The 25,625-nt window shown below is 38.8% G+C and overlaps 2 protein-coding genes and 1 pseudogene across 3 annotated transcripts in view; 2 read left to right on the top strand and 1 right to left on the bottom strand.

The window, feature by feature from the left end:
• LOC144650388 (flap endonuclease GEN homolog 1-like) overlaps positions 1–11,727 on the top strand; it is a 33,676-nt gene extending 21,949 nt beyond the window's left edge. Inside the window, exons 12-17 of the mRNA XM_078510053.1 lie at positions 320–431; positions 556–631; positions 1,010–1,057; positions 1,617–1,721; positions 8,304–8,414; positions 9,370–11,727. Of these exons, the coding sequence (XP_078366179.1) occupies positions 320–431; positions 556–631; positions 1,010–1,057; positions 1,617–1,721; positions 8,304–8,414; positions 9,370–9,485 (568 nt within the window). The 3' untranslated portion in view covers positions 9,486–11,727. The remainder of the gene's footprint in view (positions 1–319; positions 432–555; positions 632–1,009; positions 1,058–1,616; positions 1,722–8,303; positions 8,415–9,369) is intronic.
• On the bottom strand, positions 3,974–7,856 carry LOC144650383 (kelch-like protein 7). Its single transcript, XM_078510048.1, has one exon. The coding sequence runs from the start codon at positions 7,572–7,574 to the stop codon at positions 5,796–5,798; it is 1,779 nt and encodes a 592-aa protein (XP_078366174.1). The 5' UTR covers positions 7,575–7,856; the 3' UTR covers positions 3,974–5,795.
• Positions 11,728–13,320: 1,593 nt separating the features above from the next.
• On the top strand, positions 13,321–25,534 carry LOC144648541 (uncharacterized; annotated as a pseudogene). The gene is made up of 13 exons (XR_013569708.1): positions 13,321–13,802; positions 15,262–15,351; positions 17,816–17,902; positions 18,489–18,537; positions 19,239–19,374; positions 19,698–19,766; positions 20,927–20,963; positions 21,075–21,158; positions 21,471–21,521; positions 21,905–21,981; positions 22,721–22,832; positions 23,421–23,496; positions 23,948–25,534. The product of XR_013569708.1 is annotated as an uncharacterized LOC144648541 (transcript).
• The last annotated feature ends 91 nt before the right edge of the window (positions 25,535–25,625 follow it).

The raw sequence follows: 25,625 nt of genomic DNA on the forward strand, positions 1-25,625 counted from the left end.
CCCCCTGGATGGGATGCTTGTCCATCGTAGAATTACCCCTCGGCATTAATTCGCCGGTACCCATTCACTCGTGCTGTCACTTTGACATGCTCTTTTAGTATTCAGAGCAGATATTTTTGTAGCTTGGCCATAGAATGAAGCACCTATGATAACGAGACAATAATGTTATTGTGAACAAAGATTTCCCCAAAAGTTTTGTGAGTTTGGACTCCTTTGACATAGGAATCAAATCCCTTGGGATGATTCTGAAAATGAAACAGGATTGGTAACTTCTTTTGAACAATAGTGAAGGTACATGTATAATGTTCTTGTTTTGTAGGATATTAAAAGCTCGAATCCAGCAGAGAGTTAAATGTTATGAAGTTCAGTGGAAAAACATAGAACTTGGTGAAACATGTCCTTCGTCTTTTGTGACCATTGAGACCAGCGAGGTAATTTGTTATAAAATTATTTAGTGTCCAAGACACGAAATTTATGCCAAGTTTATAGAAGCCAAGGAAGATGTAGCACTGCCACTGCCGATGTCTTAATTTAGCTTGCATATTTTGTTTGCAGCTTTTTGCCAAAGTGTATTCTGAACGTGTTAAAGAATTTAATGACAGTGAAGCAGCAAAACTGTTTGAAAAGTCGAGTAAGTAGACTGAATATTATAAGTATAGAACAATATTAAACATGACGTTTTTTCCCGCGAACGGGAAAAATTCGACTTCTGCCGTCTGCCTTTCTTGTGCGGAAATGAGTAGTTTTTTGTTTGTTGTGAATGTGGGATTTTTTTCCCTATTTTTATGAGTGATTTATTTTAGAATTCAATAAAAAAGGTTTCAAAATGAAAGGCAAGCTCGCGTTTGCCGTATAACCAAAGATGCCGAGACCAAGCACAAAAAAAGCGGAAAACGCATTATTGGCCGACTAGGTTTATTGAATTAAGTTGAACTGTGAAATTTAGAGAACAATGTTGATAGGCTTGAATATCACAGGTAATTCTTTTTCTTTTTATTTGAAATAACAGAAAAGAAGTCCAAAAGAAAGAAATCACGGGAAGACGAATATGAAGAGGGTAGGTTATACTGTTCAGAGGCGGCGGAGCGTTTTGGAACGTGGGGGGCTAAGACTGTCCCAAAAATACTCGGCAGATTTTCATATTTGGAGCAACTTTTTTCCGTTCTATCAACCATTTGCTTTTTGAGCATTTTCTAGGTCGAAGATTTCGGAATATTCTCCGATTGTTTTTGGAAGGCCAAACGAACGTTTTCAATCATTTTCGAACTTTCCGGTGATAAACAAAGTTTTCTGAAGACTTCCAAGGAAGTTTCGAGGATGTTTGAACTCACTCACGAGACGGATATCTTGACAAACCAATTTTACGCTGCGCTCGCGATATTTTCGGTACCAAAACGTGGGGTGCTCAGCCCCCTGCCCCCCCCCCCCCCCCCTGCTCCGCCGCCTATGCTGTTCATTAATTAATGCTTTTCCTCTTACACAAAAGGAAAAACCCCATTACTTTTGTTGGCGACATTATGGACCAAAATTGAACTGTTAAGTTTAGAAAAAGATGTAAATTGTTTAAACGTCACAGTTAATTCATTTTTTCTTATATTTGAATGGAATAAAAACAGATTCAGACAGTCTCGATGCTTGTGCTGATGGAAGTGCTAAGACAAAGAAGAAGAAATCAAGGAGAGAGCTTTCTAAGAAGTCAAAATCAGAAGTACACAAACAAGGTAAGTTAAACTGTCCATAAATCCATTTTTTGTCGTAGCAAATCTGCAATGTGTCTTTCTGTAATGTCAAGGCTTGAGTAGCGCCTTTGAAAGTCGCAAAAGAGGAAGGTAGAAAATAGGGAAATGGGGTGCGGAGCTGGCGAGGAAATGTGTCAAATTAAACCGTGTTTTCAGTAAACCTTTTCTTTATTCTATAATTGAGACCAATCCGTTATCATACACCATGATTAACTATCTATCGATATATCTATTTTTATAATATTAATATTTTTACATTTTATATCTATTTATATAATATTAGTGTTTTTATATTTTATATCTATTTATATAATATTAGTATTTTTATATTTTATATTTGTATATTTATTTTAGTGTCCCCAATTAGCTCTTTAGCTAAATACCATTGACACTTAAATAAAGTTTATGTATGTATGTATTATCGCCATAAAGGCCATATATGATTTCCAAACAAGAAGATAGCCTCGGAGCACTGCTGAGGCCAGTAGAAGATAAATCCGCCTTGTGTAACAGCAACTAGAGCACACAATTTCACTTGGAACACAAATGGCGATTTTCCTTCCGTGATACCTTTAAATTGATTTCTTTTTTTTAATGTAGTCATTGAAATAACAGATTCAGATAGTCTTGACGCTAGTACTGATGAAAATGCTGAGACGAAAAAGAACTGGACGAAATTAAAGAAGAAGTCAAAAACAGAAGAACGCGGAGAGGCTAAGTTTAATTTTTGATTTATCCAATATTTGTTGGAACCGCAAAAGTGTGACTTAGCACAGATTTTTACGATTATCTTTAGTTTTTAGATTTCTTTTCAAAGGAGCTACGAACAACACATCGATCTTGAAAAAATTGGCAAGTTTTTTCACGCTTGTCGATCGTAATCCGTCTTAATCTTCGTCAGTCGAAACCATCCTTGTTTATTTTTGCGTTTTTGTTACTCCTTTGTTGTTTTACTATTTTAGACAGTTATTATTTTGAGGTTTCATTCAATTTGAAAGTTATCAGAAAAAAAAACCATTGGTCTTTAAGTTGTAGTGTCGTTTGAGATCTCTTAAATACTAGAGACAGATTTTCGTCCTGTTTCCTTTTTCCCCGATTGTCTTAAATATTGCGCTGCGAGTTGTTTTTTTAACTCAAGGCGCGTTTACACGGCAGAGAAATTTGGGTACGGATCTGTCCCAAAAAAGGTCCGGACCCGACCACTTTTGTAGAGAAACAGTGAATTCAAAACGGGGCCATAGGCGCCTATGGCCCCGTTTTGATTTGACTGTTTCTCTACAAAAGTGGTCAGGTCCGGACCTTTTTTGCGACGGGTCCGTACCCAAATTTCTCTGCCGTGTAAACGCGCCTTCAGTCTCTTCTCGGGTTTTGGATGTTTACTCACTTCGTAGGAGACAAATGGCTAAGTTCGCTCAGTTAGCCATTCTCATTGGCTGATGAACAGCATTAGCAGTTATTACGAGCTGATGATGCAAACTTTGTCCGCATGCACGCACCGTGCGTAAGCAAGTAAGACAAAAAAGGATTTTAAGGCTCTTAAAAACGCTTTCTTTTTTGAACGTTACTGAATAAGTGAGTTAGGGTGAATAGCTACTATTATAGTTTGCAGTTCATGCTTGTAGCACAATCTGTTATAAAAAACCCTTTCCTTGAGTAAAAAGATGGGTGAAAAACTTTGCAAATCTGACGCGTACAGCTATAGCCTGTACGCGTCAAAAAAAAGCGCGCGTCTTTTTTTTACTCCCGACGACAGCTGGGTTGAGGATTTGAATGAACGTATTAGCAAAACATGAGTGGCGATAATTTTTCCCAACTCTATCTCAAGATTGTGTTACTTGTCTTTCCTTGTATAGGAAAGTAGTTCATGACCTTTTTATAACGGCCAAGTGAGCTTTCCATCCACTTAATTGCCAACCATACGTAGTCGCATTGTGTCTCAGATTTGACACATTTGACGCGAGCTAAATCCAACCTCATTAAGTGGTAACATTGTTTCGGGAACATTCCACACATTTGTAAGGTGATCTAAACATGGCTAAGCTAACTCCAAGCTATTGATTGAAAATGTTTGGTGAATACCAATGTGAGGAGTAGCGAAAGGTCATTGAAGAGTAAATTAAACTGATAAGCACAGCATGGTTGACATCAGTTTTCAAAACTTCTTGACATTTCCCTGATACCAATAAAATTTTCCTGAGCAAATAAATACAAATTGTCTGTTATAGAAGCTGCCTCCAGCCAGGGCGGTAACCAGACCTTTGCCATAGACGAGGCAAGATCTTGCCAGTGGATTCTGGGGGCATGCCCTCCAGAAAATTTTTAAATCTAGAAGCTATGAATCTCTTTCAGATACATTTTTCATGAGGTATTCTTGAGAAAAATCAATCTTGTGCAACTAAGGATTATTTTCCCAATAAAACACGTTTTGTTTTCAATTTTGAGTAAAGATTTAGACGAGGCAAGTGCCTCGTCCTGCCTCTTGCTAGTTACGGCCCTGCTCCAGCCTCTGCTTTAAAATAAATAAATAAACAAATAAAAAACAAAACATCACTGAGATCACATTGACCTGAAATGTTTTTTCCAGTCATCAATTGTATGAAATCATTGGTGTTATATTCCAATTTTCCCTGAATTTTCCCTACTGGCCTAAAATAGCTACTCTTCCAGAGGCAGGAAGAACAAACACAAAGTATTTACTGGGGTAGGGTCTGGTGTATGAAGAAATTTTTAGACTGTTTACAGCCCTCTATTTTTTTCGTATTTTTCTATCAATGAGCGCGCGGTGAGAATGCTCGCACTTGCGCTCTTTTTGCATTGAAAAAATAGAGAGGCTGTGAACAGTCTAAGAAATTTTTAAATTCATTATATTTAGTTTGAATAAAAGTCAACTGTTTCTTTTGGAATATGTCTATATTATCAAAATGATGCTAGATTACAAACCAAAATGCATGAAGAATAGCTTGATTTTCAGATGGTCCGATTGTGGTCATTTGCTCTAACTCCCTTCTCTTTTTGAGGAGTTAGACACTGTTTAAAAAACAGGCTGTATGTAAGAAAATCATGTTATGTTTAGAAATGCTACATGTTCTTCATACAGAAAGATTAAGTCATCATTAATGAAGTGACAGAAACCTATTTTTGTACTATATGCCATTTAAAAATGATTTGGAATTGAAGCTGCTAAGATTAAACAAACTAAATTTAATAATAATTCTTTTTTTTTTACATATTTTCACATTGTGCATAATTACATCCAAATTCAATGACAATCAGTAAAAGCAACTAGTGACAAGCAGTGGGATTTAAAGTTAGGCTGAAATTAGCGAAGAGAAAAATGTTTGAGATATTTGGGATTTTGAGACAACTGTATTGTATTTGAGAAAGTGGCGGGATTCTTTTGTAAAGAAGATGACTTCATAAAATAAGGCCAAATCTAACAAAATGACTTTTTGTTGTAGAGCGGCTGGGGAATTTGAAATACATGTACCGTATTTATTCGATTAAATGCCTCCCTCGAATAAACGCCGCCCTCAAATAAAGGCCGCATTTTAGGGCAAAAAATATTATTAAAAGCCGTCCTTGAATAAACACCGCATCATGGTGCAGCGTCTATTCAAATAATAGACTCAAAAAGCAAAAAGCAGTAATCATCACGTTTGAGCAAGTCTAAAATAATTATTTTCCTTGATTGTAACAATGTTTTAAGATATTAAAAGTTACTTTAGAGCCAACCACTACAACATGTTTCTGTTTTCCAAAGTTCAAATGTCCATTTACTATGCTATTGTTGGCTAGAAATAAATTGAATTTAAACTAAACGCTGCACTCGTATAAACGCCGCACTCGAATCACGAAAAATTTAATAAACGCCACAGTGTTTGTTCAAATAAATACGGTAAGCAAGTTTAAGATAGCTAATATTGTTATCAAATGTTTGTTGGAAATACCCTCCACAGGGCTTGCTCAGACTAGGAAATTTTTGTACTGAGACTGAGCCCAACTGAGAAAAGAGAAAGAAAGAGTTTTCTGAGCTGATGTTCCTTCTTTTTACAAGGCTTATTCCTGTGGTAGAACTACACGCTTATCTAAAACCTCTCTTGGTATTCTTATGGCAGCCAATGTACACACCTTGAAATCATTTGAAATACTTGAGCAATGTTCCCATTCATTTTTGTCCACATCGTAAACTTGTAACGACAAATTGCTGATCTTATCAGTACCAGGCTCCAAAGATCCACCAATCACAAACACCTTTCCTTTAAAACTAACAACACTTCTCTTAACTTGTGGTCCACCCACACACTCAATTCTACTCCATATGTCTGTAGATGGGTCATACATTTCAGTAAAATGTGCAGGTGGGGCTGGGTTGTAAGCTTCAGTACATCCTCCAAATAGGAACACTTTACCTCTGACAACTGCTCCACAAGCATTCCACTTCTTTTCAAGGATTGAAGCAATCCTTTTCCAATGTTTTTTTTCAGGGTCAAATCTTTCCACCACATCCAGGATTCCATCATTTGAACAGCCTCCTATTGCATATAAATAGTTCCTGTCGGCCACAGCGCAAACACCCCATCTTGCAACACTCATGGGTGCTACTTCTTCCCACAGGTTTGTTTCAGGATTGTATCTATGCACACGGTCAATATCTTCAATCTCATTTTCCCCACCCAGCACGTACAAACATCCTTGAAAACTAACTACGGCAGGTGACTCATATGTATCTGCTCCTGCAAAAGACTTAACAGGGGCCCAAGAGTTTGCTAATGGATCATATCGCTCCAGTGTGCAATCATCGTAAAGCTCTTCACAAGGAACATACAATTTACTGTGACAGGAGCTCATGGCAGAACCAGTAGGTTGCAGGCTGGATAGCATTTTCGGCATGTCTGCCATCTTGTACCACTTATTATCTGAAGGAATGTAACACAACGTTTGCTTATTTTTCTTCCCACAGGCAACAATTGCATCTTCATGTGTCTTAAGACATCTTCTTGGTGGCTGTACAAAAAAGCACTCTTCTGTACCATATGATAACTCTTTCATGGCATCTAGAACACGTTTTGTACATGCTGCACTGCCTTTTACCAAGGGATGTGGAAGAATGGTGTTGAAAACGTAGTTGCGTGACACGTAAACAAGACGAACACTACAAAACAATTCAAAAAGACTTTGATAAGTTCTGCTCTCATCTCTTTCCATCCACTTCACAATCACTTGGAATACTTCTTTCTCTGCTTTCACCATGATGTCATCACTTGAAATCCACTCCTCAACTTGTGTCACGCTCAAATTAAGAAAGTCGTCAGATTGCGTGACGACCATGAAATTCGCGAGAGTAAAATCCCTCGCACTTTTCTGCAATCCAGGACACTGATAGCTCTCAGCGGAATAATAGGCTTTAATACAGTTTGAAGAAGACAAAGTTTGTAAAATGAACTTACTTGAAAGCTCTTTCAGGCTTGGGACGATTAAATAATCAGCCATGTGAAGCAAATCAAATGCATTGTGTTCATTGATATCAACATGTCCTGTGTACAGATACTCCAACACTTCTTCCATCACAGCTTTGTTCGTCTCTTCCAATCGGATCACTCCTTCTTTCTTTTCTTTCATGTCACTGTTAAAGGCGTTGGAAAAGAACGGGCTTGCTGCACATAACACGATTCTGTGAGCTTTCAAACGAGCTTGATCGTCACCGGAGCCGATTTCAAGAATCACATCACAGAACTGTTCGTTCCTTCGCTGATTATCGAGGCGTTTCATCATTTCCACACAAAACTGCTGCTCTTCAGTCTCGGTGATGGGTTGCGACGATAAATCGAACGACATAATGATAAGCAATAAAGAAAGTTTTTAAAAATTACTGTCAAGAAGAAAATACAGAAAGCAGGCGAAAGTGTGGTTTTGCGCATGAGCCAATGTGCATTCTGCTGACATCTCAGTCATTCTCGACCCCACTGGGAGAAGTGCGCTGGGGTCGAGAATGGCTGGATTTATTTTTGTTCGCTTCGAAAATAAATAAATAAATAAACAAACAAATAAATAAACAAACATTACCTAACTGATAAATATCCATTATTTTTTCGAATAATAGTAAAGTCGAACCTCTTTTTACGGACCCCTCTCTCTTACATTATGGACAATCGCCGATGTCCCTACAAAAATATTTCAACGCTCAAAAAAACAAAAACAAACAAACCTTTTTAAGAGACTGGTCATTTTTTAAAAGGAGAGGCCTGGTGCAAATGGATGGATATGGAGGCTATGTTCAAATTACCTTTCCACTTCTTACACACTTTCTTCCATAATCCTCCCTAAATATGCGTGCAAAAACTTACCACGGAGAGGGAGGGGCTAGGGGGCTTTATCCCCCCTTCCCCACTTTTTAACTGTAACCAGAAAAAAATATAATACATTGAGTAAAAACAAAACAAAAAATACTGAAAGTATTTCGTTTCTGGACGTTATTTTACTAGTGCTAACAAGGAAATATAAATGTAGATTTATTTTAATATAACAGTTAGTAATTTATTTTTTGTATTTATATTTGATTTGTAGTAATCGAAATACCAGATTCAGATAGCCCTGACGCTAGTTCTGATGAAAATTCTGAGACAAAGAGGACGAAATCAACAAAAAAGAAGTCAAAAACAGAGGAACATGGAGAGGGTATAAAATAAAATTGTTCATTCGTCTATTATCTGTTGTAGCAAAAGTGTCTTTCTTTTTAATAGATCAATGGTTGTAGCTCTTGTGGACCTCAATCAAGTAGCGGTTAACTGCCACAACCCAAAATGCTTTTCCACGTTCACGTAGGCTTTTATGCTTGTGTAAGCAGATTGAAACAGTGGAAATCTGCCATTTTCTATGCCGGCAAAACTTATGAAAACTGTATGGTGATGTGAAATCTTATTGCATCGCTGCAAGCTCTCTGGAGTTTACGACAGCCTCGTTCAAAAACGTGCCCCAGACTCGTACCCAGTCGCTTCTCTCGCAATGCATCAAGGGAAGGGCGAACCTCTTCGAGCGAGCAAAAAAAACGAGTAGCGACTGGGTACCTGTCTGAACGTGCCCCAAAATGACCAACCTTCAGACCCTGTGAAGAAGCATATGGTCAGAGTTGACATCTTTCACAGGATTCCAGCCTACGATTTACTCAATCACGCCCTCAAAAAGGTCAAAAGCAAAAGATATATGCTCCATACGTGGTTTCTTGCTGATAACAAGCTTCCTCATGTTCTTTAACTGTGCTACCTGACCACAGGCGTTTTGTCCTATGCTTGAAATTTAGGACCCATTATCATATTCATGGTGGTATAAAAATGTTAATTTGTCCAATAGTTACTCATTGTCGCCTTTGATCTTTGATCTTGTATTCTACCACTACGCTAGTTATTATTTGGTAGAACAGCAGATTTTAAAGATTTTCTTTTTTGGGGAGACCGTATCGAACCGTACTTTGAAAGTGTCAGCCCTCGGCCTTATCTGTAGGGATCTTGCTGTGCCTGACCCGTAAGGTCAAGACGTATTGGGCCTAAGTTCTCCCAGTACGGCCGTGCGTTTTGTTAATGAGATATATCAGTGTACGACAGTTAACTGAATACTTCTTTCTCCGATCTTTTAGAACATGTCGCCAAAAGTCGCAGCAGACGATTTTGTAAAAAGGAGGAGAAGAAAAAGAAAAAGACAACAGAAACAACAGGAAGACAAAGATCCATTACAGACTGGACTGGAAGCTAGTCCACTTCTTTTTAAATGAATAGAACTATCTGAACCGCCGCCGTGAACGCCATCTTTAAACTGGGACCACCAGTTTACTGATCGTTGGGTGATGTGGCAGTTAATGTACTGGGCAACGATATCGATATCACCCTCAAACAAAACAGTACCCCATACATTCACCTCTATCACGTCGCCAACAAAAGCCCTGTGTTGCGTCGAAGCCTCCTCCAACATTATCTTGGTCCTATCCGGTGGAACCTCCAGAGCTGATTTCGTCGCCCACATTCAACCTCAGTTACAAACTGGATTGGAAGCTAGTTGATCGCTAGACTTCGAGTGGTTTCTCTTTTGCTCTAAAGTCCGCGAGAGCGAGCGAGCGAGCGAGCGCGATACACGAGCGGCTAAGCCACGAGCTGCGAGTAGCGCGGGTCGCGGCCTCGCCGCTCGTGTATCGCGCACGGTCCGCACTCGCTCGTTTTCGCGTTCGTGTCCACGGACTTAAGGCGCAGGATACCTCATCATTGGAAATCTGTCAGGTTGCGCAGTTACCAGTACCCATTTATATTCCTGGGCCGGCTTGTTCAAAGCACGTTTGGAGGGGGATCAAAACTCTTGAATAAATTGTTTGCAAAAGCAAAAAAGCCCAAATAAATTGTTTCCAGATATAAAAAAAATTCTCTGCACGAAGATGCAGCCGGAAAAAAAAGTGATTTGGGTAAAGTTTGATCAAAATATTTCAGTTTTTTATTGTTTCAGTGAGGTTTTCTGTTTATATTTTCTGTCCTCCATTTTTGACGTCGACTGATCTCAAACTCTACAAGATATAAGCTCTAAAAGCACTTTTATACAAGAGAAATTGAATCCTCGATCAACTTTTAGTCCTGGTTAGTGTTAATCGGGTTTCGAAAATCATTGCTACTTCGGAAAACAAATTAACTGCAGCTTTATGCAGCGGTTATGTAATTGACATTACCCAGCTGCAAAGCTCGTGTAAAGAAGTAACTTAGGGTAGAAATTGTGATGCCATAATGCACAGTGGATTTTGGCGGATGTTTTATCTTTTAGTTTATGTGAAGGCAAATACTTGGCACTAACCAGAACCACATTGTCTTTAGGGACTGGTCAATAAGTTCCAGGGGGGGGCGGAGCAATTGGAAAAGTGGTGGCTCGAAAATTTGTGACCCACCCCTTCCTTCTGGCTCAAAACTGACTGACCCACCCCTGATAGGGGGTTGAAAATTACATGACCCACCCCCTTTACTCAACAAAATTCATTATTAAGGGATCAATCATTTCCCTGATGGACACTGCGGTTCCATGCACGTCTTTTTCCATTTCTTAGCACACCAAGGAAGGATCACTTTCTCACTTCTTATACTTGTCTTTCTAAGTTTTCCACAAATTTGTGTGTAAAGTCCATGGAAAAATTTAGACACAAACATATGCGAAAACTGAAACAGTACGTAATATTAATTCATAAACAATTATTGTAGAGTTCATATTTTTATACAGAAATTGATAACAGAAAGTACAAACACTGTCTATCTTTTATATTTGCAAATTTTAGAGAAAAGAGTTACTAGTGAAAGCCTAAAGCCCAGAGTGAATCTACGCAGGCTGACGAGAGACAGGCAAAACGGATGTTACGATCACAAGCCATCTGGGGGGGTCAGGGGGAATGCTCCCCCAGGACATTTTTATATTTGGGCCTTTAGAAAGCGCTAGAAATTCATTTAAAACTGCTCACATTGAGAAATTTATCAATTTATACTGATGAATACAACTGGGAATTTCCTTGGAACTACAACAGTTTAAAGTTAGTGAATAAATAAAATGAACCAAAACAGAAATATTACGTGCCAATCTCGTAACCAGAGCCTGCGTTTCTTTTAGTCAACACCAAGAACACAGACCCTGACCGGTTTTAACATGCGCAGAGTGCTCGATTGTTAGCCAATCATTTGAGCCAGGGACGTGATTCGCAGATTTTCAAATTGGAACTCGGCCCTGGGAACGAGATTGAACGAAAAATTGAACGTGTGCTGTTGGCGGTCAGTATATCTCTTATTTTACCATAGTTTACGATCAAGTTCCCAATGTACATGTGGTCCCACAACTGGAAATAACCTGGCAAAGCAAAACAGGCTTGCATTGTTTGCACGTTTGCACGAGCTAATCAGTTTATAAATATCCTTGACTTTCTGCAAACTACAAGGCCTGAACCACTTGGACCAACAAAAGCAATTTGTAGATGGATCTTTGAAATTAAAAAAAACCTCTTTTTTCAAAAATGTAATAATCAAAGAACAAGTTTGAAAAGTTTTCAGTTCTCCTGACTAGCTTCTATAATCAGCCTTGCTTTTTTGGTCCCAATATTGCATCAGTCAATTGAAACCCCGGCCCCCCGACCCCTGGGACTTTGCGGGGATTTAACGCGTCCAAAGCCGGGATTTAACGCACTTTTAACGGCACTTTAGCCCCGGTGGGCGGTGGATTTAACAAATTGTCAGAAGACCGGGGCCGTGGAGCGGTGATTTAACAGCACGCGATCACCTAAAGCGCTAGCGGGGACGACATCCAGGATTTAACATGAAGGCCTAATGTTTTCCTCAAACGTACGTTGTGAGGAATTTGTTCTAGGAAGTCTTAACGCCATGCCCTTGATAAAGCCGTTTCGTGATGCCTGGTGGGTAACACGAATAGAAATTTGTGTATTGAAATGCCTCTTAGGTTGGTAAAAAAGGTAGTGTATTCGCACGTCAAGGATAGACTCCTTGTGGAATCTGTCACCTTTGTACGCTATCGTGTCCGTTTCTGTTTCTGACGTGAATTTTATCGTAGGGTGAAAACTGTTTGCGTTTAGAAAGTATTTTGACTCTACCTTTCAAGAAACTCTTGGTAATGTCAATGAGTCGAGTTTTAGAAACACCCTAGAAAAGATGTCGTCAATAAATCGTTTCCAAAGGATGGGTTTATTGTTACTTTATCTGAGTGTTTCGTTTTCTTTTTTGGCGATGAAGATATATGCAGAAGCTACGGCCATTTTCGTGCCCGTTGCCATTCGATGGGTTTGAAGATAATCTTTTCCATTGAAATGGAACGAGTTTTCTTGAAGGGTAAGACTAAGCATTTCTCTTAAAAATCTGGTAGGTGCGGGAGGGTTACCTTGATGAAATTCTTTGTATGTTTCGCATACAGTTTTCAACTACTTCTTGTGGTATGTTAGTGTAAAGGCTGGTGACTTCCATATAGACAAGGAAGGTTTTTTTAGGCAGTTAAATCTTCTCAGTGAAGTTAATAAATTCTGTTTGTACGATGCTTGTTTCTGTGTTATCGGTTAAAGTAGATGGTTGACAAAAGCTGAAATACGTTCTGTAGAGCCATCACACCCCGATAGGGTCTTCCGACAGATGTGTTCATATAAATAGTTTGCTTTGCAAATTTTTGACTCTGACAACGAAAACCGATTTTCTTATTTTCTCAAAGTAAACGAGCTTTTGGTGGAAACAAACTACATCAGGTTTGTTTCCTACCTCAGCTATCGCTATATATAGATAATAAATGAAAGAAATCGATTTTTCCACTTCTGCAACGAAATCAAGATTTTTGCCCGGTTTTCCTGAAAGCCGCTCTATAAAGTGTTGAGTTGTTTCTTCACTCGGTTCGGATGCCCCCGCTATGCGGGGCTTTTAACAGACGTCTTGGCCCCGGGGACGGGGTAATCAGCCGTTTTTTAACACTTGGTAAATGTTAAATTCCCCGCTAAGTCCCAGGGGTCGGGGGCCGGGGTTTCAATTGACTGATGCATAATATTGGATGGTAAGCTGGGTAATCTGTGGCCCGTAACGGGGAAAGCCTGGACTCTAATATAGAGGGCAAAATGGCGGGAGCTTGAATTCGAGAAGCTTTGCCGAAGTTTTGTTGACAATATTTTACGCTTCTCCTGCCATACAAAACTCTCAGATGGGCGTAAATCATCTCTGGAGTATTCTGGAACCAGTAAGGGAAAAGCAAAACCTCTCTGCGCTGAGCAACAAGACACTTTGTGTTGATTTAAGCGGATGGATTTGCGAGGCACGATGCGCCAAGGGTCTCAAGCAAAACGTGAGCAAACCTCATCTTAGAAATCTGTTCTTTCGTTTGCTTCACTTGACGCGGCTTGGAGTAAAGCTGGTATTTGTGGTGGATGGGAAACCACCTGAACTGAAATGGGAAGTGATTGCCAAGCGGATTCAGGCAAGAGATGGCGGGCAGTTCTGGAAGGGAAAGAATCCTGCGAAGGCTGGCTCAGGAGCACGCGTTGGTCGATCGCACTTTGCGGTCTGGGTGAGAGAGGTAGGTTGAATTTAATTATGTTTCTAAGCTTATGCTGACTTATTCAAGTCTCATTTTTGGCGTTAATTTATTACCACTATAGTATTGAAAAAAGTCGATCCCAGCATTTCAGAATCCTAAAGATATTTTTATTTACATGTATTAATTTATTTATTTATTTATTTCTTTTTTTCTTTTTTTTTTTTTTTTTTTTTGGGGGGGGGGGGGGGGTGCAGAAAAGCCGGGTTCCAGGGCTCCGGACTCTGAACCAAACTTTTTCAGGACTCCAAGCCCTGCTGCCAAATAAAATAGGCCTTATCGCGTTTTTGACACCATCTTGCTCGAGTAGGTAAAGTGGGTAGAAACTACAGTGTTTGTATGGGAATCCGACGACCAATATCTTCTACAAAAATTGAATGCTGGCCAACTTATGAATTTTAAAGTTAAGATACTAGGCAAAAGTTTTTATTCACCAAGTTTGAAGGATGTAGCTGGGCTAGAAAGCATTTAGTTATGTTTTTAATTTCCCATACATTTGTCTATAGTTTTTCCCCACGAACCGCGTCAACTCACTGAACTGGAACAGAAATCTTCAGAGAAAATACAGACAAATTTATGGGAAATTAAAAACGTAACTGAACGCTTTCTAGGCCAGCTACATCCCTCAAACTCGGCGAATACAAACTTTTGCCTAGTATCTTATATTTACTTTACAATTCCAAAGTTATCCAGAATTCAATTTTTGTAAAAAAATATTTGCCGTCGGATTCCCATACAAACACTGTAGTAGTAGTAGTTTTTTTATTTATAAATATGTTATTAATAAATTATTTGTTATAAATTAAATTTATTTAATTTCTACCCGCTTTGCCTACCCGTCAAGATGGCGTAAATATGTGGTTCCATTACCGTGATTAAAGGCCTATTAGGGCTCCAAGCAGCAGAGCCAAGGCTCCAGGCTCTACAGTAAAACTTGATGGCCCCCAGGCTCCTGGCCATCCTCCTTTTATAGGATCCTAAGTAGAACACCATTTTTCCTCCCAAATGGGGTATTGATCTGACCCGGTTGTTCCAAGGGATAAGCATTACTGAAACTAACAATGCTACCGCTGGATAATTTATAAGATTATGGCGTGCTATCCACCACTTGAACAACGTGGGTCCAAATAATGTCAGGCAATGGTTTATGTAGTAGCCCCAAGCGATGCTAATGCATATATGCATAGTATACATGCCCCCCCCCCCCAACCCTTCCTCTCCCTCCCCCCTCTTCAGATTAGAATGAATTCTTATTTAAACAACAGAATCTTATACAGGAATGCTTTACTTTTTGGGGGTTTATTTATTGTCCACTGATTTGGCCTTCAGAATCTCAATCTAGTGCAGCTGAAAAAGAACTGGAGGAGATGGACATGGCTGAAGTCATCTCTTTGATAAGTTACAGCAGCAATTAAGATATTTGTTTTATATCTATTTTCAGTGTTGTACTCTGTTAAACCATTTGGGTGTGCCATGCATTGAGAGTAAAGGAGAAGCTGAAGCACTATGTGCCTGGCTTGATCTTCATCAGGTATCAAGAATCAAGTTTAGCCTTCCACGCAGTCGTTCTTAGGGGCGAATGTGTTTCACTCCTCCCCATGAACGCCTGCTTAACCGAGGCCAACATTCCTTTCCACTGCTCAGCCAATCAGATTTTACCTACCAAAATCTGGAGGGTTGACCTTGACCTTGACTGCAAGACGCTCTTCGCAGAACAAGAGAGCTGTTTAGCACTGTGTGCCTCCATTATCCAAGTTTAGGATGTTTGCTTAAATTCATTCAGATGAAAGCAATTTCTGAATTTGCTGGTTAATCGCTTGCTTTATATCAAACTTTTCCTTTGCTGTTTGACAGTCTCACCGATTCGCTGGCTCGGTTGGGATTTTGCTGTTCGAGAAAATATATTTGGTGTGTGGTTTCGCAATGCTAAAATCGAAGGGCCGTCAAACTATCGACAGGAAAAAATATAAAAAAGGCCTTTTAACACAACATTCAACCTTGAGAATCGTAAAAGAGCAAGTATCACCGAATGGAAAAATTAATTTACCAGTCGCGTGGTGAATTATATTATTGTGGTCACTATTTCTAAGCTCTACGCGTTCATCAACTTGGTCGGTTCATTGTTGTTTTACCCTTCGATTTATTGACTTGGAAATACTAGAGATCTCTTCTTTAAAGTAGTGCGGATCCACTGTGTTGATATTTTGTTGATGTTCTCACAGATTGTCGATTGGACCAGGCGAGGAAGATCAACTGCTCTTTTTCCAAAACTTCTAACCCTTCCAGCAGATTAATCACAGCGTTGCACAAAAAGCACTTGCATTATTCCAATCGATAATTTTTTCCGGTGTTTTTTCTGTTTACGTTTTTAGCACGTTTAAAAGAGTGCCCGATCGCGAGAAAAAACTTCAAGTGTGCCGCATCTCCGGGATCATTTTGATTGTTCACTGACAGACAATACCTCAATGTTTTTTTCATATTTTAATACCTCAATGGTGATTGGTAGGTTGTCTGGCGAGTAAAACAATGGGAAAGGAATGTTGGCCTCGGTTAAGCAGGCGTTCGTGGGGAGGAGTGAAACACGATCGCCCCTAAGAACGACTGCGTGGGAGGCTATATCAAGTTATGTTTATGTATAATCTTTCTGTCCAAAATGATCATGAATTTAGTTGTTAAGCAGATAGATGACTAATAATAATAATAATAATAATAATAATAATAATAATAATAATAATAATAATAATAATAATAATAATAATCAGCTATGGGTCAGGGATGTAGCTGAGAAAACACTAAGCCAGCTCATCAACAAACCCAGCTGGTTTTTCTGGCCTTGGAGGCTCTATAAGTTTACCCAAGTCTTTGTTTTCATGTGAAATTTAAACTGGATTTAAGCTCTATTTCAGCGGGTTAAGCAACAACCAGCCCTTAGCGACATCCCTGATGGGCAGGGGACATATTGAGGTGATGTACATATACTAGCAATGACTAGCACCCCAACAGCTCATTGATATGCAGGATTGTTAAAAGTTTGTGCTGTGTGGTTAGTATTCTTGGTTTTCATGTTACGCCATAAAATTCTGAAATCAAAATTCACTAGGCCTGCTAAATTTTCGTTGTCATTAGGCGAAAGATAAACTAAAAATATATATTTTTGCAAATTTCCAGATCAATAGTGTCATTCGTTTTTAAAACAGAGCATTTTGAATATTTGAGTTCTCCGTCGTATGTGACATCAAGCTGAGTGCCGTGACAAAGCTGTTTTGTTTGAAAAAAGGCCTTTCCTTTCCATTTTGTGCAGATTGAACATTTCAGATATAATAAGTGGTGTTTATGTGAAAGTGTACTAGCTCTTAAGCCAAGGATGGCCGCTGTTGTAAACAGAATTGAGTTCCAGATGGTTTCTCTGACATCACGGCGGCCATTACTGTGTCCCTCGGCAGGACACAGTTATGGCGGCTCCATACTAATCTTTATAAATTTGCGTGGAAAGGTTCGAAAAATAACTCGCGAACAGTACACCGCACAGACCCAAAACTTGGAGAAATTGTTTATCTATTTATCATCTATACTATTTGAAATTCATAGCTTCTGTTGTTGAATGGTTTCGAATTTTTTTTTTGATTGCGTGACAGTGAAAACCAGCAATAGAATACTTGCTTACCGTAATATTTTCAGCAGCCTGGGGAAACAAAATGTCCCTAATTACAGCCCCACTTTCACCCCATGAGAGAGCCATGTAGAAACTGGACCTCCAAATTCAAAACTGATGATTTTTCCCTGTAGCACATAATTTTGGCACATTTGTTGGTTGTGTGAGTACTTCAAGCCCTCAGAAAAGCTAGGCAGATCATCGTAGGGATATCTCTCAAAATGTCTTGTTTTAGCTTGATTCTCTTATGTCACTCTTGAATTTAAATGAGTGACAGGAAACATTTTTTTTTTAGTTACTATAATTTAGTTAGTATTATTTCTTAATTATTTTTTAATTATAGATTGTGGATGGTTGTATAACCAATGATGGAGATGCTTTCCTGTATGGGGCTAGAACTGTTTACAGAGATCTTTGCATCAGTGGCAAGGTAAGATATTAAATTATCTTTAAGCCAATTCATTGAAGTTGTGGTACAGTACATAAGAGATTAATGAAAATGCAGTAGAGCCTTCTACTCCTTTTTTTATTCATATTTTGACAAAGACATTATAATTATTGTTTTGTTTTGAAAAAAGAGAGTCTTGTCCAGACTTCCTACTTATGTGAATTAGGCGGAAGTGTTTTTATAACTTTTTCCATTCTCGTCCCCATAGCCCTTTCGTTTCTCTTAGCCGGCTGGGCTTGGCACGAGGAAACAAAGGGCTCTGGGGACATAGGATTTTTAGTCCTAGATTCTAGGACTTCTGGTCTTCATGTATGCAGTCACGACGTTTCAAAAGAATGTATGAGAGAGTCGTTACGTTTTTGACTTCCGTTAAGGAATTCTTTGTTCCAAACAGCCAATCAAAAAAATTCGAATTAATTCAAAAATCCTATGTCCCCAGAGCCCTCCGTTTTCTCGTGCCAAGTCGGCTAAGAGAAACGAAAGGGATATGGGGCGAGAATGAACTTTTCATGCAAGGGCTTTTGAGACCTTAATAGGTGTTTTTTTTTGGTTATTTCTTGTGTTCTAGGATGCATCAGTAGACTGTTACAAAATGGAGGAGATTGAGAGCAAACTAGGTAATACTATGTTTTATAGTAATTAAACCAATACAGAAGTTAGATTGTAGATAATTCAAATAATCAGCAGCATATAGGTGGATCTTTCTGCCTGGAATTGGATTTGATTGTGTGGAAAGGACTTTCCCATTCAAAGGCACATAGCCTTGGGTGGTAGATGGGCTTCGTCTTGAAAAGTGACAATGGCAATCAAGGGCATGGTACTGGTAATTTAATTTAAATATCCTGAGTGGTACCAAACACCACAGTGACTGGCCTCAGAAAATGTTTGAAACTCTCAACTAAGGTTGGTTTATACTCAGGGCCCAGTTGTTCAAAGGGTGGATAACCCTATCCATCAAATAAATTGGTATCCAGTGAACAAGTGTTAAAACAATTTAAAAGATTTAACAAGTGTGAACAAAACATACTTGATCCGGTGGATAGCGTTATCCACCTTTTGAACAACTGGGGCTGAACATAATTATGTGGTTCCAGAAAATATCTATACCCTCTCAATGGAAGGTGATTGGAAATTCTGAGGGGGAGGGTTCTCATAAGCCAAGATTTTCAAAGAAAAACTTTCAAGAGGGGTGGGGTGGGGGGGGGGGGTTCAAACCAAAATACCTTCCATGGAATGGGTGGGATATTTTCTGGAACAACACATTATACATGACCTGTCAACAGAGCCTAAATTTGTGTTCATGGGTTATTTTGTTCAGATCTCAACAGGCAGAAGCTAGTTGCACTTGGAATCCTTCTTGGCTGTGATTATCTTCCTCAAGGAGTGGCAGGAGTTGGAAAAGAAAGTGCCATGAGACTGATGAAGAATGTCAATCAAGACAACTTAATTGACAGGTGACATTGGTTAAGTCAAAATCGTAAAAATACTACAAAAACATTTCATTATTAATGTGTTTACTATAAATTATGTTGCATTTACTCATGACAACTTGTATTCCTTGAGGTTGTACAGAATTTATATTAAATGATTACAAATTATACAGTAATAAGATACAAATTAAATATTTTATTTTAATATTCTAAATTTTATTTAATGCATGTCTGCTTAAGATGTTTCTATTTCACTTTAAATTAAAAAGTAATGTCACTAAATTTATTTTTTTGTCTAAAGTATTTCATATGGTGATTAAGATCATGTTTTCTATTTAACAATCAAGGTTCTATGAATGGACAAAGGAGATAGACCTAGATAAAAATATTTCAAGTGTGGAGAAATCTGTCAGATGGTAAATATCTTCAACTCAATGTTGTCTCATAGTTAATGGTACATGTAGTTGCACAGACATTGCGTCTTAAGCTGAGATAAAGCAAGCTGGTTCTGCCTAAAGTCTCAGGTCTGCAATGCATGCAAAGAGCTACAGCATCAAAGTTCTATGCACACATTGCTTGCCTATAATCATTGTTCCAGATAAGCTGGGGATCACTGGTCAATAACCTGACCTGAAAATTTTGTAGAAAACTTATTATTAGTTGATCCATGGCAGCAGTGGAAATTTGACCTGTTGGGCAGAAATTCCTTGTTGACACCTTGTCGGTAATATGATTGTTACTGATAGAATTTGGTCAAGTCAACTGGTAAATATATTGATGGGCCACTGCTGTGTGGAAAAAAAAAACTGCTGTGTGGCCCATCAATTTACTAGTACACCGCAGCATTAGATAACATATGTGCAACCTGTATGATTATGTTGTGGCTTAATGTTTGTATGGGAGGTGAGGTGGCCTAATGGTTAGAGCGCCGGACTCCGGATCGAGCGGTTCGAGTTCGAGCCCCGGTCAGGGTCACTTGTGTTGTGTTCTTGGGCAAGACACTCTAATCTCATAATGCCTCTCTCCACCCAGGTGTATAAATGGGTATCGGCGACATAATGCTGGGGTGGGAACCTGCAATGGACTAGCATCCCATTCAGGGGGGAGTAGAAATATTCCTAGCCGCTTAATGCTACGGAAACCAGGATAAGTTCGGGCAGTGTGGGCCGCTTGGCTCGTGGCTTCTCCTTAATGTTCTTGCATTGTTTTATGCTCAGCTGATTAAATATATTTTTCAAACCAAGATTGATATTTATTTCCCTTTGCTTTAAGTTGTAACATGGATTATGAGACAAAAGGAAACAAAATTATGGTATGCAGGTTTGAAAAAAAGTCAAACAAGGAAACAAATTAAACCACAATATATTACATACACCTGGGTGAAGAAAGGCACTGACACAACAAAAATTATAGTCTGCTGGCTTGATATCTTGCCTCATGTGCTAATTAAGCATTATATATAATACTAAAACCTAATTCTTGTACTAAAATACTCGCTTTTAAACTATTTCCCACCTACCAGTATTTAATTGGTTTTGTCAACAAAAACTTGCTCTAATGGCTTCTTACTCTACAGCAAAGCTTTAAAAGACAAGAATTTTCCACATCCTGAGGTAATTATTTATTACTAAAAGAAACTTGAGAATAGTTATGCCATTATCTGTAGTTTTGATTCACAGCCAGCTGTAGTGGGGTAAATTTCTTCTAAATCTTTTTATCATCAGGTTATTGAGGAGTTTCTGACTCCAAAAGTAGTCCCTCAACAGGTTTCTCTGAAGATTTTCAATCCAGACCTACAGGGACTGCAGGTAACCATGCATTACATGCAACAATAATAATTTAGTCTTGGACTGCGTTTTGTTACCACAGTCCTTACACTCTGTTACAGGCAGTACATCTGTGTAGGAACTAACAGTTTGTACACATCTTTCACTCAACATTATCATCTGACAAACACATTGAACATCACTTGACTCTGTTGTTTAAATAATTATTGCAGTCACTAACAACAGCCTCTCACTTGAACAATCACAGTTTGAGAAAAATCCCATACTCTCATAGGTTCATACTTAGAAAAACAAATTGTTTTTTTATTATCTCATTTTATTGAATCCCCCAAGGAATTTTGTCAAAAGCACTTGGAATGGCCAGAGGAATACACCAGAGAAAAGGTTTGAATCAATTTGTTGATTTATTAATGCTAATCAATTTAAGTAATTTATACTTTAACCTACTACTGAACACTTCCAGCTTTAAAACTGCACTTCCACCATTAACTTTTACTGCAACCTCAAAAGAACACTTCCACACAAAAGCACGCTGCCACCGACTTACCGACTACCTTTTGTACACTTCAGCCACACTTCACTTCCACACAAACCTACACCACCACCACAAAACTGCACTTCTACAGCAACACTACACTGTATAATAATATTATTATCCTTTAAACTCGATTGAAGTTCTCAAGAGTAATGATGAGAGTTCCCTAATTACACTAATTTGAACAATTTTTCAGTACATTTCCATCAATGTATTATGATTTGTACACTAGGTTCTACTGTTAATAACATATTGGCAAATGACGTCGTCACTACAGCATTGCACCACAACACTTGTTCAGCCAGAAAGGTAAATTTAATCCTTACAATTGTCAAACATGTATTTAACAGGATTGCGGCTATTTTTTTTAAGTCAAGGTGTTAGTAACGAATTCCAACAGGTCTAATTCGCACTTCTCTCACCAGATCATTAGAGGTTTACTGGCAATGTTTTAGGTCAGGTAGCTGACCTTGTTGGGTTTTTGACCTGATTCCCCCTGAATGGAACAGTGTTTTAATCATCTCAAGCCAGCAGGGGATTAATTAACAAATGGTAAACGTCATAGCGTACACTATTGAGTTATGGATGTACGCGGGAGGTTGCTAAGCACGAAAGAAGCGTAAGAGTCGCACGAGGCGATAGCCGAGGGCGACTCTAGCTTCTTGAGTGCTGAGCAAGCCGCCCAAGTACATCCATAACTCAATAGTGTACGCTATGGCGTTTACCATTTGTTTTTTAGCACAACTTTCGGCGACTCAAGGCGCGTTTACACGGATTTATACGGCAAAATGAAAACCGGAACTTGGCAACTTTGCTCGAGCAAATTTGAATTGAAAGTTGCAAGTTGCGACGAGCAAACTGTCAATCAATATTGGAACATTGCGCCGCAACATTGCAAAGTTCCCATCAAAAGAACATCCGGTTTGACTGTAAATGACACCCAAATTTATTCTCACAGGACACGATTTTCAGTCTTGAGGAAGATAAGACAGGAATGCTAAAACTTAGTTTTGAGCAGTACTTTAGGTGCATTTTTTTGCTCTCATAGGATAGTGAAAGCTCGAGTCCAGCAGAAGGTGGAATGTTATGAAGTTGAGTGGCAAAATGTTGAGCTTGGTGAAGCATGTCCCACATTTTTTGTGACCATTGAGACCAGAGAGGTCAGTGAAATGATTATAATTGAATGTAAATAGTTAAGAAAATTATTTAATGTATTTAATGTTTTTAACCATAATTTACAAGAAGACAACAAAAATTGCTATGGCTGATAATTTAAATTTGAATGCATTTGTCTTTTCCAGCCCTATCCCCCATCCGAGGGCAAGGAACTAAGCATTTGTCTTATGAACCTGGGTTGTAAAAGGAATGAACAGAACTTTGCTTGTGAATGAAACTGCCTTAGTAGCTTACATTTTTATTGTTCTCTATAAGGAATAGGATGGGTGTTTCAGAAGAGGTAGGAAGAAATGGGAGTCTCGAGGAGAAAGTTAAAAAATGAAATGAAAGTAATTTGTTTGCTCATTGTTCATCCATGGGGCTATTTCCCCCTCGAAATCATCCTTGCCTATAGGGACTGTAAATGGTTTCCAGTAATGTTAGGACTGGAATTAATAGTACCTCTTCATTATTTAAACTGGATACTAAAAGTGCACTTTATGTATCACAAATATATGGCTTTTGTTTTTCTCTAGTCAAGTCATGGAGATCTGATGCGTGTCTTTAATAAGCTTCTATTCTATATTTTGCAGCTTTTTGCTCAAGCATATCCTGAACTTGTTGAAGAATTTAATGACAATGAAGCAACAAAACTGTCTAAAAAGTCAAGTAAGTTGACAGAATATTCCTTGTTTAATACCTTGAACTTGCCTAGCAACTCAAATCCTTTTGAATCCATGTCTTCACATATTGTTCCTTTCTCGTGAAGCTCTTCAAACTGAAGAGGCGTTTATCTTATTTATGTTGGTAACAAGGCATTTGTTTTACGAGAGTTTTGGAAATAAATGTTGTCAATGCCAAACACCGGTCACTTCTCTCCTCGAGCAAAATAACAAGATACAAACCTGTAGTACATTCATGAATTTCACTCAGTGCTGCCATTAAGGGCCATAACCCGTAACACTTTTAACAGTTGAGTTCACATCTTTCCATGTTGCGGGTGAAGACGTCAATTGGTATTGCGTCACACTTGCATACAGAGTGAAATGCCACAGGTTACTGGTAATGTCTTCAATATAACGGCTGCTTAATGACAGCCCTGTCATTGTCTTCATTGCAGAAAAGAAGAAAGCTGCCAAGTTACCATCAGCGTCCGATGGCTATGAAAAGGAGATGGACTTTTTATCGAAACAACTAGAAGATTTAAGTGTGCACCATTCACCTGAACCATGCCACAGCAGTGAGACACAAAACGAAAAGCATTATGCCAGGTGCCATTTCTGATACCTCTTATGATGATTCACTACAAGACATTATCGATTCTATACTGCCATGTGCCAGTAATGATCATTCATCACATTCCCTGGAGAAATCGAATTCTTTTGCAAAGATGGATGATGCAGAATGGAGATTCTCAGATGCCACTATTGGTAACAATGGTAGTGATAATGAGGATGTATACAATTATGATGATGATGATGATGGTGTTTTTTCTGTTGGTGGTGATGAGGTTTTTGCTAAAGCTGCTGGTGATGATGACGAAGATGACGATGATGATGATGATGATGATGATGGCATTCCTTGCGACTCCAAGCCTTTGCAGACAGAATTTGAAGATAATCATGATCCTGGAAAGGAGCTTGAGACTCTTGATGATTCTGAGATGTCAAAGCCTTTTATGTTGAAAAGTGCTAAAACTACGTCAGATTTCCAAGATGTGCTAGAGTGCATCAACATGGATGACTATTATTATGATGGTGATGACAGTAACACTGCCAAGTCCCTTGAATGCCCACCGACATCACTTGAAAGAAAAGAACAACAATTGCTACCCATCACATCCAGTAGAAAGTCAAATTGTTAGCAAGCCCAGCGATGCCAAAAAGGGTCATGAAAAGGATCCCACATGTACCCAAAGGCAGAGTATGAAACCATCAAGGGCAAAGGCTGTCTTGAATGACACTGAGCTTATTGAAATCTTTGGGTCAAGTGATGAGGAAGACGATAACATATCATTGTTTAAGTTCACACAGTCTTCATGCACAACAATGTTGAAGGGTGACAAAAGAGCTACAAGGCTTGATGGCTTGAAATCACGAAGCCAAGTGCCTGGTGATGTTTTTGATTCATCAGATGCAATAAAATGCCTTCAGAGACCACTGCAGCAGGTGAAAACAGGTTTTTCTTCCGACACAGGCCACAGCAATACCCTTGTGGAAAATTGTAGTGAAGTTAAAGACAGTAGTAAAGATTGTATTGTCAAGCGTTTTACAAGAAGGTTCATGTGCAAAGTCAAATGCAAGCTCATGCAAAGTTAATGTAGACGTCAACTGTGCAAAAGGTGCCAAGAGAAATGATGAAGAACTAGCAAGAGCTACAAGGAAAGTCCTAGAGCCAGCAACGTAGGATCTTAAATAAACCATCTCAGTCTTCAGTAAAATGGTTTGATTCTCACAGAACTGAAAAATGTGACAGTGTTGATGGCATTTGCTCCGATGGAAGTTCTGGTAAACTGCAAGGACACAAGTCTTTGAAGGAAAATGCTGACTCCCCGTTTGATGATTACATGCCTGCTCCACTGTCAAAACGACTCGGAAAGCACTTCAGTGCAAAACAAAGGCTGGCTAGCCTCCATTCCATTTCTTCAGTGACAGATGATTTTGAATTAGTACGACTTGAATTGAGCACACTTTTTGGCAAACTGTGAAACGATGTGAAGGAGTAAATGGATTTGACTAAGGAAAGGAAATCTGAAAGACAAGTACTGATGTAAGGTGATCACGGCATACAAAATAGAG

The sequence above is a fragment of the Oculina patagonica genome, chromosome 4 (genome assembly GCF_052425735.1).
Source record: "Oculina patagonica isolate OP01 chromosome 4, crgOcupat, whole genome shotgun sequence".
Lineage (NCBI taxonomy): Eukaryota > Metazoa > Cnidaria > Anthozoa > Scleractinia > Oculinidae > Oculina > Oculina patagonica.